General features: G+C 41.5%; 1 protein-coding gene across 8 annotated transcripts; it reads left to right on the forward strand.

Annotated features, from left to right (window-relative positions):
- The first annotated feature begins 2,524 nt into the window (after positions 1–2,524).
- Positions 2,525–15,353, forward strand: LOC308473338 (uncharacterized protein). 8 transcript variants are annotated; one of them, XR_013984051.1, is made up of 6 exons: positions 2,795–4,562; positions 7,613–7,666; positions 8,709–8,890; positions 11,600–12,047; positions 13,594–13,644; positions 14,475–14,673. XR_013984051.1 is itself a non-coding variant. In XM_080998751.1 (5 exons), exons 1-5 carry the CDS (start codon positions 2,737–2,739, stop codon positions 14,805–14,807), a joined length of 483 nt encoding a protein of 160 aa, XP_080854877.1. In that variant the 5' UTR covers positions 2,525–2,736; the 3' UTR covers positions 14,808–15,353. The 8 variants fall into 8 exon arrangements, 4 of the variants coding, with proteins under 4 accessions (XP_080854877.1, XP_080854875.1, XP_080854876.1 ...); XR_013984052.1 differs by having other exon boundaries at positions 12,006–12,047; XM_080998751.1 differs by lacking the exons at positions 2,795–4,562; positions 8,709–8,890 and adding an exon at positions 2,525–2,739 and having other exon boundaries at positions 12,006–12,047; positions 14,475–15,353.
- The last annotated feature ends 6,496 nt before the right edge of the window (positions 15,354–21,849 follow it).

Here is a 21,849-nt window from a genome sequence, read left to right on the forward strand (position 1 = left end):
TGGTGTGGCTTTATTTAATGAAGAAAGAAACCAATTGAACTGGCACACATGGCACAATTTTTTGGAATGATGATGAACAAAGTTTCATAAGCAAATTATTTGTAACCACCTCTGTCAAATCCGAATATATAATACACCATATGTTGCACTGCTATTTTTTGTAAAAATAAATAGTTTATAAAAATTAAAAAATGAAAGTTCTACTCATTGTGACATCTGCTAGGACTCTGGCACTTCATGCGCTTGTAATGTCCATATTCTGTCACCTCTGCCCTTTGCTCATAAACACGGAAACTCATAGATTTCAAACCTTTCCTGCTCCAGGACCCACTTTTGACTTCAAATGTCAACATGGATGTCACCCCCAATTTTCCCACCCCACCCCACCCCCAAAATAATATACTGTGTTTTTCGTTCCATAAGACGCACCTGGCCATAAGATGCACCTGGTTTTTAGAGGAGGAAAACAAGAAAAAAAATATTCTGAATCAAATGTTGTACTAAACTATTTAATAAACTACCAGTATATCAGAATAATATTTCAACCATGTAAAGTGAACAGCAGTCAACAGTAGCATTAAGAACCATCATCACTGTCATTAACAAATGAAGAGAGACTTTATCCCCTAGTAAGGGGTGCAGGCAATGGAAATATATGAGCTTCCCACATTGAGTGTCTTAGATGTAAGGACTGTATGGTTTGGCCTTACACAATTGTTTTAATAAAGCCAAAAGAAGTGGGACTTTCTTCCTTTTTGTTCAGTGCAGAGAGCTCTGGGGGCTTTCATATGAAGGAGGAATGAGGGAGAAATCTGATTCAATTCCCATTTAAAGTCAAACCTATCTAATTCACACCTTCGTATACAATACAACGACCAAACCACAGCCACCCTTCAAATTTCACACTTCTGCAAAGGAAGGCACTACTGTCCCAGCAAGACCAGTGGCGGAGGGAGGGTCTTGCGTGGTGGCACGTCACCAGTGGGGATGTGGGACGTTGCCCATGCGAGTGTTGTCCCAAGGGGGTGGTGCGGGCGTGCACATCCATCCCAATGGGGCGGCCGAGCATGGGGGTGGAGGGGTTACACATCTCCCGCTGTGCTTGCTTTACACCCGTGTAAGTGGCTCCTTTCCCGCTTTAAAGCGAACCACAGAGGAGGGACGGATGGGAGGCATGGCTCGCGTCTGTCCCTCCTCCACGCAGCATTCGCTTCATAAGACGCATATACATTTCCCCTTACTTTTTAGGAGGAAAAAAGTGCATCTTATGGAGCGAAAAATACGGTGTGTCATTTTTCTGTCACTGGTGACCAGATGCAAGTTTTTTTTCCAGGCGTAGCCTGCCATGCAGAGGTGAAAAAGCTTCACTTATCAAAACATATTTGCTTATATATCATAATTCTGTCCTCCTTTCCATTGGATCATATTCTCTCTCTCTCTCTCTCTCTCTCTCTCTCTCTCTCTCTCTTTCTCTCTCTCCTCTGCTCAGGTAGGGATGGGTAAGAAACCTATTTGTTTCACATTTTTATGCAGATCTCACTAATTTGCACTTCCCAAAGCGATATGTAATCCAAAACAAAGGTACCCTTCAAAATTTGAAGCACAGGCCTCTAACTCCCCCCCCCCCCAAAAAAAAACAGTTTAAGAAACCTATATTGGAGGAAGTGCACACAAATATTATTACATTAGCTAATGAAATAATATATAGAAATTGATTATCTTAGGGAAATTGCTTGCAAAAACATGTACATTAGGCAAATCACATGCAACTATGTGTATATCAGGTGAAATGCACACAAAATGCATATAATCTTTTTATGAAGGCTTTTTATCAAAGATTTACAAACTGAGGTGGAAATGGTGTGAACTGAACCTAAGACTGGGGAAATGAGAACCCAAGATAAGCCAGTGTTGACCAATTCATCCATCCTGATTAAGGTATGCCTAAGACAGATAGGTTTAAATAGAAGACAGTTACTCAGGACTATCCATTGCTTTTTATAATGCAACCCTAACCACACTGTCCTTTTAGCCATAAAAATACAGTACAGTTAATAATTTAGCAGTCAGGGAAATTTTGTTTAGCCTCTAAATAGCCTCTGAATAATTGAGAAGGCGTTCTGACACCAGATAGCTTTTTCAGTGCAGCGACATCCACCTCGTGTAAAATGGTGAAGAGAGATTGAAATGAATGAACCATCCCCTGAAGACTCTCGCATTACGGCTTATGAATACGCTCTCCAAATCAGAAGCCAATGAAAAAGAAGACGGCTGCTCATATTCACCAGTGAGAGAAGCCACTTCCCATTCGTTCACTTCTTACACGCAATCTGCTGAAAATCTATGGCTGATAGAAATCAAAGGATGAATTCTTTGGTTATGACTCGGTGCATTTCTGCATATATATATATATATATATATATATATATATATATGGGTTTTTTTGTGTGTGTTTTAAACTGAAGCACATTGAAATTCTAAAATGAAGCAAAGGAGATGAGGGAGAAGGGAAAGGGAGAGTAGGGTTGCAAAATCTCTTAAGGGCTAGGTATGCAGAGGGTAGCTAAGGAATGGTGCCTGCCAAAACTAGCATGGTGCCTGGTGGGATAGGAATTGAGCCTTGTTGTGGGCATAGGATTGCTCCTGGTGGTAAGTTGGAAGGTTGGGCTATGCCTGATGCTTCAGGTTGAAGCCTGATGGATTGTGGGATGAGCAAATTGCAAAACCTTACAGGAAATGGTAAGCCGGTGTGATTCTGACCCACAGATAATATCCCTTCCCTTGTACACCCTGAAATCTAAAACCCTGAAACTTTAAATCAAACCTAGAGACCTGGCAATGCCTAGATGGTAGAAAGGAAGGACAGAAGAGGCATGGCACAGAGGAGCTGTTCTTTATTTATTGCCGTTTATTCATTGCTTCCCATGAACTGCCATTTATTCATTGCTTCCCAGAAAATATCTAAAAGTGACTACACAATGAAAACATCAGTAATAAAAGAAATTACAATTTCATATATTTACATAAATGAAAACAGTTTAAAAACAATTATGGACACTCATATGTAAGAACAGTTACAAATCCAACAGAGACCAGGACTGAGATCAAGATTTTCAGTTGTTGGAAAAGGAAGGCGTTCAATAGGTGCCAGAATGACAGTAGAGATGGTTCTGGTCTGAGGGAATAAGTTCCAAAGGGTAGGTTCCACCATGCTGAAAACCCAGTTCTTACACTGCACAGAATGGGCCTCTTGAGAAGATGGTATACAGGAGGGCCTTTCCTGCAGAGCTTTGTGATTTGCAGGATATATATGGAGTGAGACCATTGTTTAAATTAAGAGATGAGAGACAAAAGGGCATAGTCATGGATACAAAGGAGGGCGATGGGTGACAGCAGGTGAATGGACAGGTATTGGGGGAACAGGAGAAATGGTGATGTATGGTGTGGGGGTTGGGAACTGTGGTCTAGGGAGGGGTAAGAGTAGTTAGGAGAAACAGAGAAGAAGATGGATCAGAAATGGCCGGTAGAATTCCTGCCCTTCCGGACACATTCTCCGCTCAAGCTAGGACATATACCAGCTTGGAGCAAAAATGTTCCCTCAGACGAGATCTCTGTGGGAGGCCACAAGATGAATGCTGTTACATTTTTAATGCTCTGTTAACTGTATTGGGTCAAAGGTTCAGAAAGGTGACAGCGAGGGCTACATTGCACTTAAACTTAATCATCTGCTTTCCAGTCATGCAGGTGGAAAACTCCTAAGCCTTTCCAGGATGCTAGCCTCTAGAAAATGTGGTGCTATTTGCCTCATGTATAAAAACTTTTAAAACCAATAAAAGTTACAAGCGGCCATACTGCCATTTCCACAGGAGATGTACCCAGTGAGCAACAGAACCCAATTTTGCCTTAATATTGGTGAGCCATGAGTAATACAAGGGCTATAAAAATCTTCAGTTTATATGCAATAGGTTCTCTCACATTGATGAGCATTGCTTTTCACTCAGATACTTTAAAGTGACAGGGTGACTAAACGCTCAGCTAGATTGATAATTTCCACAATCAATCAGTAGCTCAGCTCTATAAATGTTTAGCTAAGAAATGTCATTCATTTGTTTCAGTGGAGCTACCTTTTTATGGGAATTAGCTCCCCTTTACAGAGTTATGTAGAAGACAGGCCCTATAATTGGTTCCGTCCAATAAAAACTATTCAAGACACTCTCTTTTAAAGTTTAAATAACAAATAACTTTTACTTTGTGTGCTTGCACTTGCAGATTAAATATACCACAGCTGAGTGTTACTTATATTACTAATACATATTACATAGATTTGTATCAAAGATAAATACGGTTGCAGACTGTTACAGACTGACTAACTCTGAGGCAGACAGCAGCACAACAGAGCATACCTGCTGCTCTAACAGTTAAGACTGTCATAGCTGTACCAACTGCCATAACTGCCTCAGGCGTATAGGAGCCAACTCCTAGGGGCCAAGGGGTCTTCCCCCCCCCCAATAAAATATTTGAGGGGGGCTTCCCCCCAGTTGATGGGCAATGCCATTCAAATGGTGTGTGTGCACTGTCATGTGATCAGTCAGGGTGATCACATTTCCAAGCCGGGTTGCACTGCTAACAAAGTGTCTCAAGGGGGCTCAGCGACTCCTTCAGCTTCTGGGTGGCTCTGTGAGAACGGCCATTCCCCAAAAAATTTGCCACAGCCACCCCACACCCCCATCCCAAGAAATGAAGCCAAACTTCCGGAGGGAAATGCTCAAAGCTCAAGAAAGGAGAGGATGTTGAAGTAGCAGGGGGATGTGTATTTTATTTTATGACAGATCAGACGGTTTCCTAAAGCTACAGATGCAAGTCAAATACTGTGGTTGGTAAATACCCCTAGTACATATGCTTAGGATTGCACCCTTTGTTAATTTCTGCCACATCTGTGGAATCCAACTCTGGATCTTGTGTGATCCCCCCCCCCCGAGAGAAATATGAGGAAAAGTAGCTCTAAGACTAGCTACAAGATTTATTTAAAGCATATGGCTTACAGGTGCCTGACTGTCAGTCTTCATGCTTTCTTACAGAATAGGTACAAAATCAAACACAAGTCCCTACTTTTATCATTTTTCAAGCTAATCAACTTAGACATCAAAGTGGATTTTTTACTCCTCTCTAAACTACCCCCCCCCCATGGTACTACCAGAGGCGTACCTGGGGTCCCTTGCATCCTTGGCAAGGAGCTGTATCAATGCCCCCCCCCCCCACAAAAAATCACTTTACCACAATAGCTACATTATAAATTACTACATTTTATGCAACCTAAGTACTCAAAGTGTCCAGAGTGAGAGCGAGGTGAGGAGGAAGGGCGAAAAAGATGACACACCTTTGTGCCATGGTGTGAGAAGGATGGGAGGCTTCCCCTGTGTTTGATCTTTCCACGACAACGGTGGCACATCACCAACATATATGTCATACACCCCATAGTTTGGTAGGTTATTTTTGCAGAGGGTGGTGGGCCTGACCTATATACTCAGCAGGGACAGTTTCACAACCCCCTTTGTATGCTTCTGGGTACTACTTCTGTACCCTAGAGCTTCCTAGTTCCTACAATCAGTATAGTTTTATAAATTCATTCTTATGATTCCCACTTCTGTCATATAGCTAAGACGCCAACCACTTTGCACTACACTTTGCACTACAAGCTAGTCAATAGGCTTGGGGAGGGGCTTGGCTAGAGCCAAGATCTAAATGCCTGAAACTCAATTAAAAATCATTTGATCCAAGCCCACTCAACGCACACTCACATGCTTATATTTATAGGACAGCAGTGAGGTGACGTTGCAGTGCATTGCCAAGTTTGCCTGACAATTGACCTTGTGAATGCTCCACCATATATCATGATTGCTGCTTCGCTGGTGACCAGTCTGAAATATTCCAAACAGAAAATATTGCACTAAGACCTTGACAGATTAAAGCCTTCACAGTATCTGTCAACACACATCTGCATCCCAAAATGGCAAATCAGTGGCAGCTTTGCCATTTCACCCTGGTGTGCTTGTGTAAGGCTATCATATGAGAACTCTCAGCTCAGCATTAGTACAAAGCTTTGGCACATAGGTGCAGAGAGAGAAAAGGAACATAATTATTATTTTTTTGCACTGATATTTCTGCAAGCTCTCTGCACCTATGTGCCAAAGCTTTGTACTAATGCTGAGCTGAGATTTCTCATATGATAGCCTTTGGTTTAAATTTCTCCACCTCCAAATTTCACAACACGCCCCCCCCAAACTGACCCAAATGGTGCTGATTTTACACCCAGCAAAATGGGGACTACTTTTGGCTAGCCCTGATTTTTTACAGCAGTGAGATAAATATGATCACCTGCAAGTGTTTGCAGACCAAGCCACAGTGCAACAGTGCCGTGATATCTGGATAGGAAAATCCTCACAGGTGAAGGGTGTTTCTCCTACAACTTTTCCTCAGCATACCCAAACATGCATTTTCCTCCTCAAGTTTTTGGGCCTTTCACCTTCATTTCTTTTCCTCCCCTCCTCCTTGTGAAAAGTAATTCCCACTTACTACATCTGTGTTTTCACCCCATTGTGCCTGTCTGAACTAGAGCTCTAAAAAGAAAGAAAAAAATTCTTAGTGTTCCTAACTAAAAGGAAATTTCCTCCAAATGTTTTACCATGGTAGGGAATTTCTTTAAAAACATTAAACTGGCTGCTTTTTAATGATGTGTTTAAAATTAAACATTCCCAGATGGGATGTATATTATGGACAAACCATGTCCTTCAGTTCAAGTACCCTGTTTACTTTAAAATCTGAAACTAACTACAAATGCAAACCAGTTTTTATTTTCAAGCACCTGGAAAAAATTACCAAATTCTTAGGTGTGCATTGTAATGAGAACAAATACAGAAGAGTGTGAATTCTTGGGTTTCAATATCTATTTTTAAATTGTTTCCCGAGTAAGCTTTCTATTTAGATTTAATGAGATTCTAACTGCATTTTAAAAAAGAAAAGAAAAATCCCAGACGATTATTAAAGACATATTCCTGTAGGTTTTGCACACATAGTTTAAACATTTCTTAAACAGTGTTTCAGATCATCGTTGGCATTCCAGATGAGTTATCTTCCTAAATAAGTTGAATTATTAAACTTTTACTAGAAACACACACTGCGGGGGGATTAACTGTTTTTCAAGAGACACAAATCTCTGCAGTTGCTCAGCTCTGACGGATCTGTTTTTTAAATGGTTTGGCTGCCATCCTGCACACAATTAGGCCTCTAAAATCCAATTGATTTGTGATAGAATTTAAACTGCTTGTGTGTGCTGGATTGTAGTCCAGGTGATTTTAAGGCACATTTTTTTGCCTATTATTTTAAAGCCACCTAAAATCAAAGTCTATTAAAACATCACCATATACAGTGGTACCTCTGGATACAAACAGGATCCATTCCGGAGCCCCGTTCGCATCCAGAAGCGAATGCAACCCGTGTCTGCGTGTGCTCAGGTCGCGATTTGCCACTTCTGTGCATGCGCATGACGTCACTTTGACTGTCTGCGCATGCGCAAGCAGCAAAACCCGGAAATAACACGTTCTGTTACTTCCAGGTCACCGCGGAGCGCAACCCGAAAGCACTCAACCTGAAGCAACTTCAACCCAAGGTATGACTGTACAAGATAATACCAGAAGAGAGAGATTATTGTGATAAACAGGTCATGGGACCTAAGAAAGCTGCTCTGTGCAATCTCCCATAATAGTATTGGGGATTCAGCAGGTGGTTATTTAAAGGTGCATTTATCTGCCCCACTCTTTTTGATAGGTTCTCTAATATTTCCCTGTACTGACAAATGGTGAAAGTATCCAACAGATCCTCTTAACTGGTCATCATGGATTTGGTTAAGGACCAGCACCAGAGGTTGGCAAAGTCAGGCACCTTCCTAGGCCCATGCCCCAATTGGGGGGGGGGGGGTACAGCCAATCCCTAGAGCCTCCTGGCCTCCTCCTTCTCTTTGCTTCTGCTGCTGCCCGTTCACCTGCCCTCACCAAGTGAATGAGCATTGGGAGGAACAAAACAAGGAGCAGTAACCACAACACATCTTGCCAGCACACCTTCTTTAGGAGATGGTATAACTAGGCCCAAAGGAAGAAACCACTGAATGGGCAGTAACAACTGTACACAGAAGAGGCGGGTACTTAGTGAGATGGGTCCACTGAGAGAATCTCACCCAAAGACCCTCAAATCTGGAACAAGCATTGATTTGGTTGACCAGCTAGAGCACTTCAGATATTATCTGTATGGGGGGCAGGGAGTGCTCATTTTACACAATGATGTCACCACAGTTTGTCATAAGTATCCTTGGGTGGCACTCCTGTTGTTACTGAATTGCAACTCACATCATCCTTGGCCATTGGCTGCGTCATCTTGGGATGTAGCCCAACAACATCTGGAGGCCCACCCACGCTTGCATGGCTTACAGGATGATCATTTTCCCCACCCGTCTTACTGCAACTTTAGCAAAGGCACAAGCAGAAAGAACTACAGCTTTCTCCTGTCTTGAGGTGTTGGAAAGCAGAAGCTGCTGAACTTTTTGCTGCTCAGGCGGCTTCTAAAAGTTCAAAGCTGCTGTCAAGAAAAGGTGGTAGTCCTAGCAGCTAAAGGGAAGTCTCAGAAATACTGTTTTTTGTCTCTCTTTTTTGTTCCAGCTTTCTCTTCTCATTCATAATCAAGGGCCAAACTAGACATGTCATTAAGCGTATTTTTGTATTTACTCCAGTGGTGGATTTGACCAACACCACCCCAAGCAAAGTATCAGTTTTGGAAATGTGATTTTCTGCAGGAGGAAAAGATTCAAATCTCTCCCTAGTGCAAGTTACACTGAACACAGGTGCAAGCTCTCTCTATACATGTACACAGTTGTGTGAAAGAGCATACGCTTGTTGATTTGTACAGATCAACTATTTGTATATACAGGTGCACAGATTGTACACTTATTGAATGTAACATGTCAGTGCTCCTGAAGTCTGCTGTAATCCTGACTATCAGCTGATGCAATTTACATCAAAGCCGCATTTTTTAAAACCCTAGATGCAAAAGCTCAAAAAAGACAAATGCCTAAATAAAAACAAGGGAATATACTGCTGGTGTTAGGTACAATACAAAGTGAATGTTTGGTCTCACCAACAAGATCAGAGATCAGGAACTAGGTACCCTGTCAGATTACAGGGCCCATCTCTGACCATTGGTCATGCTGTCTGGGGCTAAGGAAGTTGGGGTCCAACATCAGCTGGAGTGCCATAGATTCTCCAGTCCCTGATCTACATACAGCCTTGTTAACAGGGAGCATCTTGCATTATGAGACATTTAGTGTATTTAGAGCAAAACTGATTTTGTCTACTCATAAATGGGGAAATGAGGAAGGAAGATCTCCAGAAAGTACAGACTGCAAATCATTTCAAAATGAGATATGTCCCAATCACAGAGGCCATACTGAAACATCACCTCATAATTGCTCAATATACAAGTCAGAACATGTCAAGATGAAATGCTTGAGGAACATGGTTAGCTATTATTGTGTTTGCTCTTTCCGGGGTGTGATGGAATGCAGAATGAACCACACGGCAGGAATTGTTGTTCTTTTTTAAAGCTATAAAATGAAGACACAGGCAGATCTGTTAAATGGCATTCTCCCTTCAGGAGTATACACCATGGCTTTGTCCATGGACTTGAACCACAGCTCCCATCTTCCCTGGCCTTGCTTGCTGGGGCTGATGAGAATTGTAGTTCAGCAACATAAACACAGGTTCTCAACACCTGATCTAACTCATGGTGTTTTTTGGAAACTACCGCCCAAATGCTATTGACCAGTAAGCAACTGGACACAAACAAACAAACAAACAAATATCATGAGCAGCTCATACCATTACTGCCCATGAACTGTCACACCATTGCACTTCCTGGATTTTTTTCATGCAAATATTTGTGCTTCTTTAGTGGTACAACATTTTGCATGATTGGTGTGGACAGGTGTTTCCTTCTGTACCTCTTCATGGTCATTGCAGCATCCATGCTCTTGTATTACCAGAGCCCTTATTTTTATCTACGCATTTGCAACATGACATCCACACCCCTATTCACTCTGTTTCATTTTATCTGATAATTTGTGTACATAAACGAAAACTGACTATTCCACTGTCCCAGGACCTGATTGCCTCATTCCATCTCAATTCTCCATTTTTTGGGGTGGTGGTCAAATGGAACAATGTTTATATGGGTGCTGGTTATGATATACCATTATTTCAAATAGAATATATAAGAAACGAAATTGGGAGCTGGTTATTTTCATAGGGCTCCTCTGCTCTAAAACTTGTTGACAGATTGGTTCATCAGCCACTGATCTTCTTGTCCTGGGGTCATGATATTGGATAGCAATATCTGTTTCCACACCCTTGTTATGGATACCAAAGTATGTGGTAATGAGTGAATGAGAGCAAACTCTCTCTATAAACCTTCCTTAAGGCAAACTCGGGGTATTTTCACACACATCTCTGAAAAGGTGTAGCAGAAACACAGGGCAAGCCGGCACAGCCTGATGTGATTAATACTTCTCTGTTGCTGTTATCTATAGAATCCTCCCCAAATGGACTCATATTTTTGGGACATGTTCACACCAATCAATTCTGTGCCCCAGGGAAAGGAACAAGCTAAATGTCCTGCTGATCACAGCTCTCAGTGAATCTTTCTGCTGCTGGGAAGTTTATGCCTGCCAATATTGGGGGGGGGGTGCTTTTAAGCACACCTATTTTTCAGCAAGTCTGAGTGTTTACTTCTGAGCAGAGCCACCGCTGGGGAGGCCTCAAGCCTACTGCTCAAAATAGAGCCGTTCCCATTCAGCAGGTCCCAGCCAGCCCTTCCCTGGAGTAGGAGAGATAATGACTGGTGACCTGAGTGAGTTCACATTGGCCAATCGACAGGCATTTGACAAATAACAGGAGCCTTAAGCACTGTTTAGGCTCCAGAGAACAAATGAGGAGAAAGATGAAGACAATCACTAAGGTTGTGTGTTAAAAACAATTTCTCCACTTCTCACAGTCTCTTGCATTGCAAGCTGTCTTTAAATAAAAGTGCACTCTCTCCCCCACCACCACTATCTATTGCTAGCCAGATAGAACAAAAAAAACCCAAAACAAAACCCCTCTTCAGATTGCATGTTTCTGTTTCATGTCACTTGTCAAGGAAAATGAGATGATAATGCCAAAACTAGTAGTGCTGTTAATAATATTTATTATTTATATGTTTTAAAAAGAAAAGAGATACGCATAGATCAACAGAGAGGAAAGGCATTGCCCACAGGCCCATAATCAAAAGAGGGAAGGTGAGTGTGATGGGAAAGGGGATGGCTTTTTCATCGAACACAGCTTGAGGAAGGGCAGAGCATCTGCCTTGCATTCAGAAACCCCTAGCTCATCTCCAGGTAGGGCAGGGGGAGACCACTACCAGGAACCCTGGAGGTCTGCTGCCCTTCCGTGTAGACAATACTCCACTAGATACCGCAATGTTCTGACGCAATGGAAATAACATTTGTCATTGTTTTCAGGTGCTTCATTCTTAAGGTTTCATCTTGCATCCTTTTGGCTTTCAGAGAATATGAAACACCTTTCGGGAAGGATTTTACTTTATGGAAATCCCATATGAGAGCACATGCAGTTTTATTAGCTATATTTTCAAAGCTGGGTTGGGCAAAACTTTAGAGCTGCATCTGAAGAATCTGTGACGTTTTCTTTTTAGTGCTGCTTGGCTTTATTTCTCAGAAATAAAGACAAAGGCTGTTCTTTAAATAAATCTGGATATACTGCAAGCCCACTTCAATGCCTTTTGTCCATAATCCTGTATTTCCTTTCCTTTTTATAAATGACACTTTATTTAGCTCCCTTTCAATATACTATGTATATTGAATACTATATGTATACTACCACGTTTTTCTTTTCTTTTCGTTGAATCAGATTCCCATAGATGATGGTAGTGGAAGAGACAGCTGGTTATTGGTAGGCACTCTGCTGTCTTGCACTCTCAATCTCAAAAATATGTTTTCTTGATATTATGTGCATTGAGTTTCTAGTGCAATAATCACATACCTATGCATTCACAGGTACCTCCTCTCCAGTCTTCTGTTGTAGAGATCCTACATTATTTTTAGGCTGCATACACACTAACCTGTTTACAGTACAAAAATGTGGTTTTTTGCCATCCAGAATCATTGGTGCTCATCCTCAACATGCTGCTTTCAATCTAGAATTATTCTAGAGCCTGCTGTCTCCAAGGGTGGCTATAGCTTCATGACACATGGGTTTATCTATACTTCCATTTTTCCTTCCCTTTCCCCCCTGGGGAAACCCATTTTTAGTGCTAAATCAGAACAGAATGGTGATTAATATACACAGAATAATAAATTATACATTCTTTATCAACCTTCTGAGAAAAATACAAAACATTAAACAAAGCCACAGTGACTTGCGAACTACCCAACTTTGCAGGTAGCACACTCCCAAGATAGTTTTCTGAGCTTCTTCAGTGGTCTAATCTCAAAGTCTTGATATTCAGTCTTATAGAGAATACTCTTTCTTGGCTTAAGCTTAAGAGACTACCTGCAAGCCCCAGTAAAAGGGCCCCATTGGGGGCGGACAGCGGCCTCTTGATTACTTGGACTGCCAGGGCGAAACAGGTGCAAAACACCAGCACCCTGTCATCTGCAACTTCATTAACATCTATCTACAACTCCACTAGCATCTCTGGGTATTGTGAATAACACCGAACTTACCTTTTGTTGGTATCTTCATGAACTTATCTAAAAGACTGAGTTAAGCATTTGAAAAATCTATTGAAACCAGACATTATAAGTTCATCTTAGGTTGGGTAGTTCGCAAGTCTCTGTGGCTTTGCTTAAAGTTTTGTATTTTTCTCAGAAGGTTGATAAAGAATGTATAATTTATTATTCTGTGTATATTAATCGTCAACGTGTTACATGAGTCGCACCACTTCTATCAGCAGCACAGGTTGCATTTTTCTAGCATTAAATCAGAACAGAATGGCAATTGGGTTTTCCGCATATTGCAGCTTGTTCCACTTTAGTCCTAAAGAGCAGGTTTTCTGGATGAAAGTGGCAGGCCAAAGGCAAAACCTGTCAGACCCATGCCTAGAAAGCAATGGAAAGGGGGGGGGGGATTGTATGGCCCCATGCTTTCTAGGCATGGGACAAGCGGATAGATCCGTACCTTTTCCTCCCGACATGTGTTCTCTGTCAATGAAGAAGGAAGTGGTAACTGCCATCTTGGCATACACCCACCTGCATTGTCATTGGTTACATCTGCTTTCAAAGGGGCAAACAGTGGAGTCATGCAGAATCAATCTGCAGTGAGCTTGCGTTTTTGGAAAGGAATAGTTTCTCAGGAAGTGCTTTTCAGAGGGAAAGAATATACAATAGATCTAGATTTTGTGTGGACTATGTGGAAGTACTCAGGGCTCCAATGAGCTTAGAATAAAATGTTGCATGTACACAGCCTAAGTTTTTATTATTATTATTATTGTTTATAGCCAGTGGCCATTACAGTACAAATCCTGCCAAACAACCAAGACAGTCCAAGGGTAAGTCAAAACATATATATTTTCAGAGCTGCAAATTTTCATAACTTAAAATGTCTCATTGGCCAGCAGCCATCTAATTTTGAAACCATCTGACTGACTTTCTGAAATAAACAGAAGAATCTATCCCTGGGTGAATCATATAAAGGACAGTACAGCAGAATATAGTGTGTGATGTCTCTGATCTGATTCAAGCCATGTATATAATCATTTGTTGGCCCGTTAAAGAATTTACTGGTCAGATTTCTAAAATGAAGTTCGAGAATCAGGGCTCAGAGAGAAGGTGATAGGCTGTGCCTTATGCAAGTGTTCCTTTAGTGATTGTACACATGAATGTCTTTGTATGGGCAATTGGAAGCACTGCCCCTAATCTAGTTCTCGAGTTCCCTGCACACAAAACAGGACAACAGTCAAACCAGAAGAAGTCTTTCCAGCTTAACTATAATACAATGCTGTTTTCAGCTATTTCGTGTAAGAACTGCTTTTGCTGTAATTCTGACTGATCGATTTCCCCATTCTCATCTACTGGACAAGAAGAGAGCAAACCTTACGAAACCAATTTCCAATTATGAGACCCTGCTGGTCTCTGGGGCACACCTGCTGTATCTTTCAGTTTTCTGGATTCAGCAATTCTCCAAGGGTAAGGGTGGAGTTACTAAAATCCTACTGAATTGATGACTTTCTCTTACACACATGGCAATTCCATACAACACTATGTAATGCCTAGCCAGCTAGAGCAGAAACTTTAGGTTCCATTTAGTTAGTTGTTTTTAAAGTCAGGAAGTTAAATGTGCCATAACAACAACAAGAACTCTTCTTTTTTCTATTGCCAGGCTTTAACGATTCTCATACTGGGCGATACAATTGGTCTGTTAACTGGAAATATGTTGAAGGCCCGTTCTTCTTTCCTGAATGAAACACTGCCTGTGCTGACCTTGGCTGGAAGTTTATTGTTACTCACTGTCGTGAAGAGAAAGCAAGAGCCAGTGACAATTTGTTCATACAATTTAAAATATATTATTGAGCCTTTCAGCCACATTGAGAGTTCTTTAATGATCAGCAGATGTGTTGCCTGTGTCAGTTTTCTTTGGACACAAACAGAATCTGCTCAGCCTGTCCCAGGATCCCTTTGGCCGCTCAGCTACATCTCAAGGCCCACTGCCTAGCTAATTTGGTGTTTGCTCCCTTGTGTGTCATTATAACAGGGCTGGGGAGCTTCAGCTGTGTTTTCCTGTGACCTGGTGTCACCCTGAAGCAAGTTTGGTTCTTCCCCTCCTCTCGTTCCTCCTCGGTGCTTAACAACAGTCAAATCACCTAATGAGTGGCTTGAGCTCCCGCTCCCGAATTATTTTCTTAAAACAAATTGTTCGTTGTTTTCATTCCACAAATGATATTGACCCACCTTCATGATCTTCAGAAACTGAAAAGGAGGCAAATATTCATACCATGGTCAGCAGCCATTTTGAAGCAGCAGTAAAGCAGGAGTTGACCAAGGTGGCCTGCAGACAAGTCCTTTTGCAGCAAGTTACCACAATCCATGCATCCCCCTTTGCTGCAGGGCTGGCAACTGAGGGGGGGGGGTTACTTGGGCAGCCAGTAATTTTATGAGAAACTTTCAGAAGGTTCTCTGTGTTCCTCATCAGTAATAGACTCGTACTCATAGAGAGCCAGTGTGGTATAGTGGTTAAGAGCGGTAGTCTCATAATCTGGGGAATCGGGTCCGCGTCTCTGCTCTTCCACATGCAGCTGCTGGGTGACCTTGGGCTAGTCACACTTTTTTGAAGTCTCTCAGCCCCACTCACCTCACAGAGTGTTTGTTGTGGGGGAGGAAGGGAAAGGAGAATGTTAGCCGCTTTGAGACTCCTGAAGGGGAATAAAAGGCGGGATATCAAATACAAACTCTTCTCTTCTTCTTCTATACCTCCTCACTCTTCCCATTCTACATTTCTACCGTTCTTTGTTGAAATTTGTGTGTGTACAATCATAGATATGAAATACTTTCACTGGCAATGTGAACTAAGAAACTCTGTGATGTCTTTATTATTTGATAGACTCCTAATCTATCCCATCAGCTCAGGGTACATAACACCATAATCATTATTTCAGTTCAGTTAACAAGTGGGGAGGCCTCTAGACACCTTTCCCTATGCCTAAGTGTATTTAGATCCATGAGATCAGGGTTGGCAATGTAATGTCCCCCAAGACATATCCAGGCTGTCATAGCTTTTCCAGCTTCCTCTTTCTTTTCTGAAATGACGAGCAGCCTGCAGGTGAGATCTAGCGCTGCAGGAAATCATTTCTTTCTCAGCACATTAAGGTAGAATCCTTGCCAATCAACACATGTCTCAGATGAGGGTGGGAACTTAGTGTGCAGTGGAAAGCAAAATAACCCTTATTTTGCTAAGAAGGGTTTAGGAGAACGTTAGAACCTCGTGTACTCATAACAAGCAAAAAGCACACTAAAACTAACAGACTCCAAATGTTTTATTAAGCACATATTTGCTTCCAATGGTATGGTTTTCATCTCCAGAAATTGCCCTTGCAACTTTCCAAGATGTAACATTTCTGCCCATTCTCTTGTAACAGATTGTAAATGCACCAACATGCCCAACATGCTGTAGGCTGCAAATCTTGAACATGCACTGGAGCACTGCAAAGGCTTACTCTCCCTCTCCTTGTATATGCCTTGCATTGGGTATCCAGTAGAGTCACACTAAGGAGGAAGAATCCCACTACTGCAAACTGCCTCTCCCAGTGCAGCGCAGCTTTACTCATGGGATGCTTTTAGCAGGGGCCACAAGGGACTGCAATGGGGAGGAGACAGCAGGGGATGTTCTTGCATGACAATTATTTTGCTTGGCTAGCACTGGATATAGTTACTCGCATACAAAAAGTAATTTATGAGCTTGGGTATTTGCATAAAACCTTTGGGATTCTTCTCTAACAAAAATGGGGAAAAGGAGAAAAGGACAATAAAGGTTGACCTGCAAAAACAAACAAGTTGTATTCATGCATCTAGCTGTATAGAGTCACATCTTGTCTTCCTGCCTTTGCAGGTGTGTCAAACATCGTTAGTGCTCTCTTGTCACCTTAGGATGCATCTATTCATCTGGACCAGGCTTCCTCAACCTCGGCCCTCCAGATGTTTTGAGACTATAGTTCCCATCATCCCTGAACACTGGTCCTGCTAGCTAGGGACCATAGGAGTTGTAGGTCAAAAACATCTGGAGGGCCGAGGTTGAGGAAGCCTGATCTAGACTTTAGGACCCTCCAGACACTAGGTGCTCTGCCCTGTGTCTGCTACTTGTATCGTGATTACAAGTATTTTCTAATTTTAGTGAGACGCTGAGATGGTTGTATGTTATTGTTTTATCCGATTTTGTAAACTGTTCTGATTTTCGAATGAAAAGCAGTCTGCAAATGAAATAAACGCTTGTCACTGTCTCGGGCACTGTGGGAAATGGGCCAGCAGCCTGACTCAGTATAAGGGAAGTTTCCTATGTTCCAGAGTGGCAGTCCTGAAATAGAAAACGAGAGGGGAGGTGGTGGGTCATTGGCAGGAAATGAAACTCTCTTGGTGGATACAGAAAGCCATTTACCATAAATGTTATACCACACATTTACACTTTTGTGGGATCCGGGTCTTTCTACCAAGAAAAATCATAATAAATGATCAAAGTGTATTTTCCAGGAAAAGTCTAGTACACTTCAGTTCTATTGAAATCAAGGTGAACTCTAGCCCAATCCTAAACTGAAATGCACTGAATCATATTGATCTCAGTGGGATTTATTTCCACATGAAATGTGCTAAAGATTCAGTAATCTGTTTCTAGCAGATTTGTGTGTCTTTGTTCTATTAAGTGTTTTTATCTATCACTGGGTTGCAGTTATGGGCTTCAGAATGCCACCCCCCCGCCAAGACTGGTGAGACAAAGACCGCATTTGAAAATAATATTTGATCCAATAAAGCACACATATTATTAAAAAAAACACCATAGTCTTCTTGTTAAATATGATCTACAGGCTTTTGAAATGTTCATAGTATATATGTAGTCAAGTATAGGATTTCCAAGCCAAACACACACATTAATAAAGGATTACTTTCCTTACACGTTCAGGTCACTTTCAGATAACCTGTTTACACAGCATTCATCATGATTTATTTGCACAAAATTTGCAAGAAGGTTAGATGATAATGGCAATTTATTGAGAATTCGTTCTGATTTGTTTGCATCGAAGTTAGACAATGTTGCAACAAGCATGTGTTATTCCACAACTTCCAGTGCATTACCCCTTTCTTTATTGCAAAAAGTCTGATTTCGTGGAAAGTGGGTTTGTTGCACAAGTGCGCCAAATCAACGTTTATTGTGTAAACTGAGTTTGTCAGCATATTATTGAATTCCACCCATAAACAGTGAAATACCCTCAGGGTTTGTGCCTTGTCATTGGGTTGTTCAGGGGAGAAAAGGGAGCTATAGTGGGCTTTTAGTTAGAGCATATATTGCCTTGCAACTAAAATTGGAGTTTACAAGTCTTTAGGAGTTATTCTTGAAGCAACAATTTTTGGATTTCAGAATATTGTTGAACTCCTCAATTCAGAATTTATTTTTATTTTTTCCACTGAGGGAATCCTGGTAGGGATGGGTGAATCTGTCAGTTATGGTTTTTCTCTGTTTCTCTTTTTTCCAGGTTAGGTTCCACATTATCACAGTGATTTGCACTTATTTTTAGAAAGTTCTCAAAAAAGTTCACCAGCAGATTCATTAAGTTCAGAGGCTGAATATGCATCTCTGCAGAACAATTTCCCCTAATATAATGTATTTCTGTATGCTATTTTCACTAATGCACACTTCACCACAGCATATGCATTTTTGAACGCATTACTTATCTGGTAAACTGCATTGCAAAATTCAGAGAAGTGCCAATTTTGAAGAATGGCAGTGTTTCAGTTCACACATTATTTCACATTAGTTAGGCTCACCTTTAAATGTGAAATGAATCAAATTTCTCCCACATCCCTACTTGTATACGACACTGGTATTGTTTCATTGCTCCCTGTATGTTTGTTATAATTTTACCGTGATATGAAACTTGAGATTCCTTGACATTGCACACATGAAAACCAGAGCAATGCCTGACTTATGTTTCTGAAGGATATAATAACTGCAGACTAATGCAACTCATCAGGTTTCTGATGAACTGCATTCATAATTCATCACTGCTCGCAGATGCTAAAAAGGACATAACTGAGCAGGAGAGAATCATGATGTGAACTAAATAGTTTGGTGTTAATGCATTTCCCCAGTTGAGTTGAGCTGAGCTGTCACATTTAAGGCAGATAAGATCAACATAGTACTGCATTGTTTAATTGAGGATAACCAAAGTATATTACAGGAGCTCAAAAAACAATACTTACTGGTTTTCTTTAAACATTTATCTAGGATTTCAAGGCCGGTGACGACAAAAAAAATATCAATGCAAGTTAATAATAATAATAATAATAATAATAAATGCAAAAGCAGCAGCAGGTACATTAATGTATAGATGGTGCAATCCCATGGTGGTGGTATAAATATAAAAGTAGGTCTATCCAACACCCTGATGAGCTCAGGCTAGCAGGGCAGAAGTGATTACAGAGAAACACTTCACATTCCTATATCCTTTTTGGTTTTTTAAAAAAGTTTCCCTCCCATAAGAAAAAAGGCTAACTAGCTATCTCTCTAGTTTGGGGCATGCCAGGGGGTTGTAATGCCTTAGGATCCCTTGGATCCAACCTGCTTCCTGAAACAGCCCCAGAATGCTGCCTTTATGGACCTTCTGATGCTGGAGCTCCAGTGCTGGGATTAAGAGACGCTGGTAGTAGAAAGGAGTGAGGAATCCAAGACTGGGCCTCCTTTTCTAAACACTGGAGCTCTCTCTCTGCCCTCAGAGAGGTAGATCTGATCTATGGTTCCTGTGTGCATTTTGTCAGATGCAGGAAGATCCAATGCAAAGGCGAGGAACCTCAGGCCCAGGGCTCAAACGCAGCCCTCTAGGTCTTTATATTTGGTTCTCAGGGCTCTCTTTAGGATAAACCTTTTTCCCAGGCCACACCCTTCACTAAGCCTGGCTGAAATGGGATGGGGAACTATAGCAATGCCTGGCTGAATGATGGAGAGATGTGGGCAGGGACACGTATAAACTACTGACTTTTGCATGACTGGAATAGCCTACTGTATGAAGGTAAGAGTCACATCAATTGCTTCAACTAATAATAATAAATAATAATAATCATGCTTCCCCATGATGGAATGTTCCCCACCCTGATCTAATGCAAGAATAATTCTTTAGATTTGAGAACAGCAAATACATTTAAAAAATATTATGTGCTCTTTAGATTGACCAAAGCACAAAAACCTTACCAAACTGTAAACCTATGCAATCTAAGGAAGCTTCCAGCATATGTAAAGAAGAATTGGTATCTACATTCGTTCACCTGAAATCACTACATTGCAATTAATAAGGCCACTACACTACTAAGGGAAGCTCTAAACTATGTTCAAGACTGGTCTTCCTCATCATCTTGGACTCCAAAAATATGTTTATGTGCATTCAAGGGGCCTGTGTTAGGACTTATCCAGGCATAGTCTGCACTTTAAAGCTCTGTATCTGGGTTCACCCTTCTATTTTGCACTGAAGTTTCCCTGTGAAAACCCCCTCTTTAAGGCTCAATTGGAGCAAACGAGGATCTGCAGGAAACCTGCTCCAATTCAGCTTTAAAGAATAAGTTTTCACGGGGGGAAAGGCACTCAGACACAGAACTTTAAAGTGTGGACCCATACCTGGACAGAGCAAGGCAAAAGGTATGGATAAACCGTTATCCCAGTGGTATTATTATTATTATTATTATTCTTTTTTAAAGCAGCTGACCCCCATGGCAAGTTACCACAAAGTACTTTTTAAAAAAACCAAAAAAACCTTACATTTCATAAGGAGTTTGCTGTACAAAACTGGATGATGCACACAACTGGTATCACAGTGCTTTGGATTCTGGCCATACGTGTATGTGCAAGTTCCTATAAAATTGGTAGGATCTGCTTGGATATTTGCCAAAGGCTGGAAGGCAAATAATTGCAAAACTCTCTTTCCAGCTGTATAATTGGCAGCCCCCAAACTGTACATCTGTTGGCCTGCATCACCACAGCTAACAAGACATTCAAAGGCTGGCAAACCTGCCAACACAACACCCACATCCAGGCGCTTGCTTTCAAGAAAATCCCATGCAGGGTTGCGCCAAACGCCTGCTTCTCTTAGAACCATTGGGGTGTTAGGATACCATGTGACAGGTTTGTAGCTGGCGCCTTCCTCTCTTTCTCACCCACTTGACAATAATCACTGGTGCTTATCTATATATATATAAATGACAGCAGTGCTAAAGCGCTCAAGAGAAAACTGACTGTATGCACAGTGGTTTGTGTGGACAAAGGATTAATTTATTTGCCATTACGTTCAAGAGTAGCCTCCTTAAACACAAGTAAATTGCTTGACAATAAGCACTGCACGGCCTGTGCTGGTAAATTACCATTAATAAGAGAATAGTAACTGGTGAAGATTCACTGAAGGATATTCTTCACCCAAATTTGCTATGGTAAAATGGTTCTCTGTTTCAAGGGTTAATCTAGGATGCTCAGCCAGTTCTTGATGTGAAGAAAATGTTGATGTATATGCACATAAAGCACTAACTCTCCACAGACTATGACAGTTGTCTGCATTATTCATTTAGTAATCAGTAACATCTTTAATACAGATGTAGACCTTTATGTTCGTGCCAGTTAATCCATAGCAAGAAGGGGAATGTCATCTAATAGAATGTGTGCGCATGTGTGCGCGCGAGTGAGCGTCTCATATGACTGGTCAGTTGGCTATCACAGTTCAAGATGCCTTGAAGAGCGAGGTCAAACTTTTTTGCCACAATCAACTGAGAACATTTCAGCTTCACTGCTGATATCAGTTGACCAGGGGCTGATGCACCTTCTCATTTTGTTCCCCCAAAGCCCCTCCCCCACTACTCCTCACCAAAGTCCCTGCCTCCCCTTACTCCTCATCAAACCTCCATAGCTTGCCTGAGCCCCTGTTATCGCTTGACCTGGGCTGCTGCCACCAGCCCAGCTCCCTCACCTCCTCCACCTTCTGCTCCCTGGCCCATACCGCAGTATCACCCCTCTTGCT

The sequence above is a fragment of the Podarcis pityusensis genome (assembly GCF_964106645.2).
Source record: "Podarcis pityusensis genome assembly, chromosome: 3".
Lineage (NCBI taxonomy): Eukaryota > Metazoa > Chordata > Lepidosauria > Squamata > Lacertidae > Podarcis > Podarcis pityusensis.

Coding starts and splice junctions, on each gene's coding strand:
- LOC308473338 (XM_080998749.1), top strand. CDS start 4,542: ATGGGCAATGCCATTCAAATG. Junction 7,667..11,308: donor TGAAGCAACTTCAACCCAAG/GTATGACTGTAC, acceptor TGTTTTAAAAAG/AAAAGAGATACGCATAGATC. Junction 13,645..14,474: donor ACAACCAAGACAGTCCAAGG/GTAAGTCAAAAC, acceptor TTCTATTGCCAG/GCTTTAACGATTCTCATACT.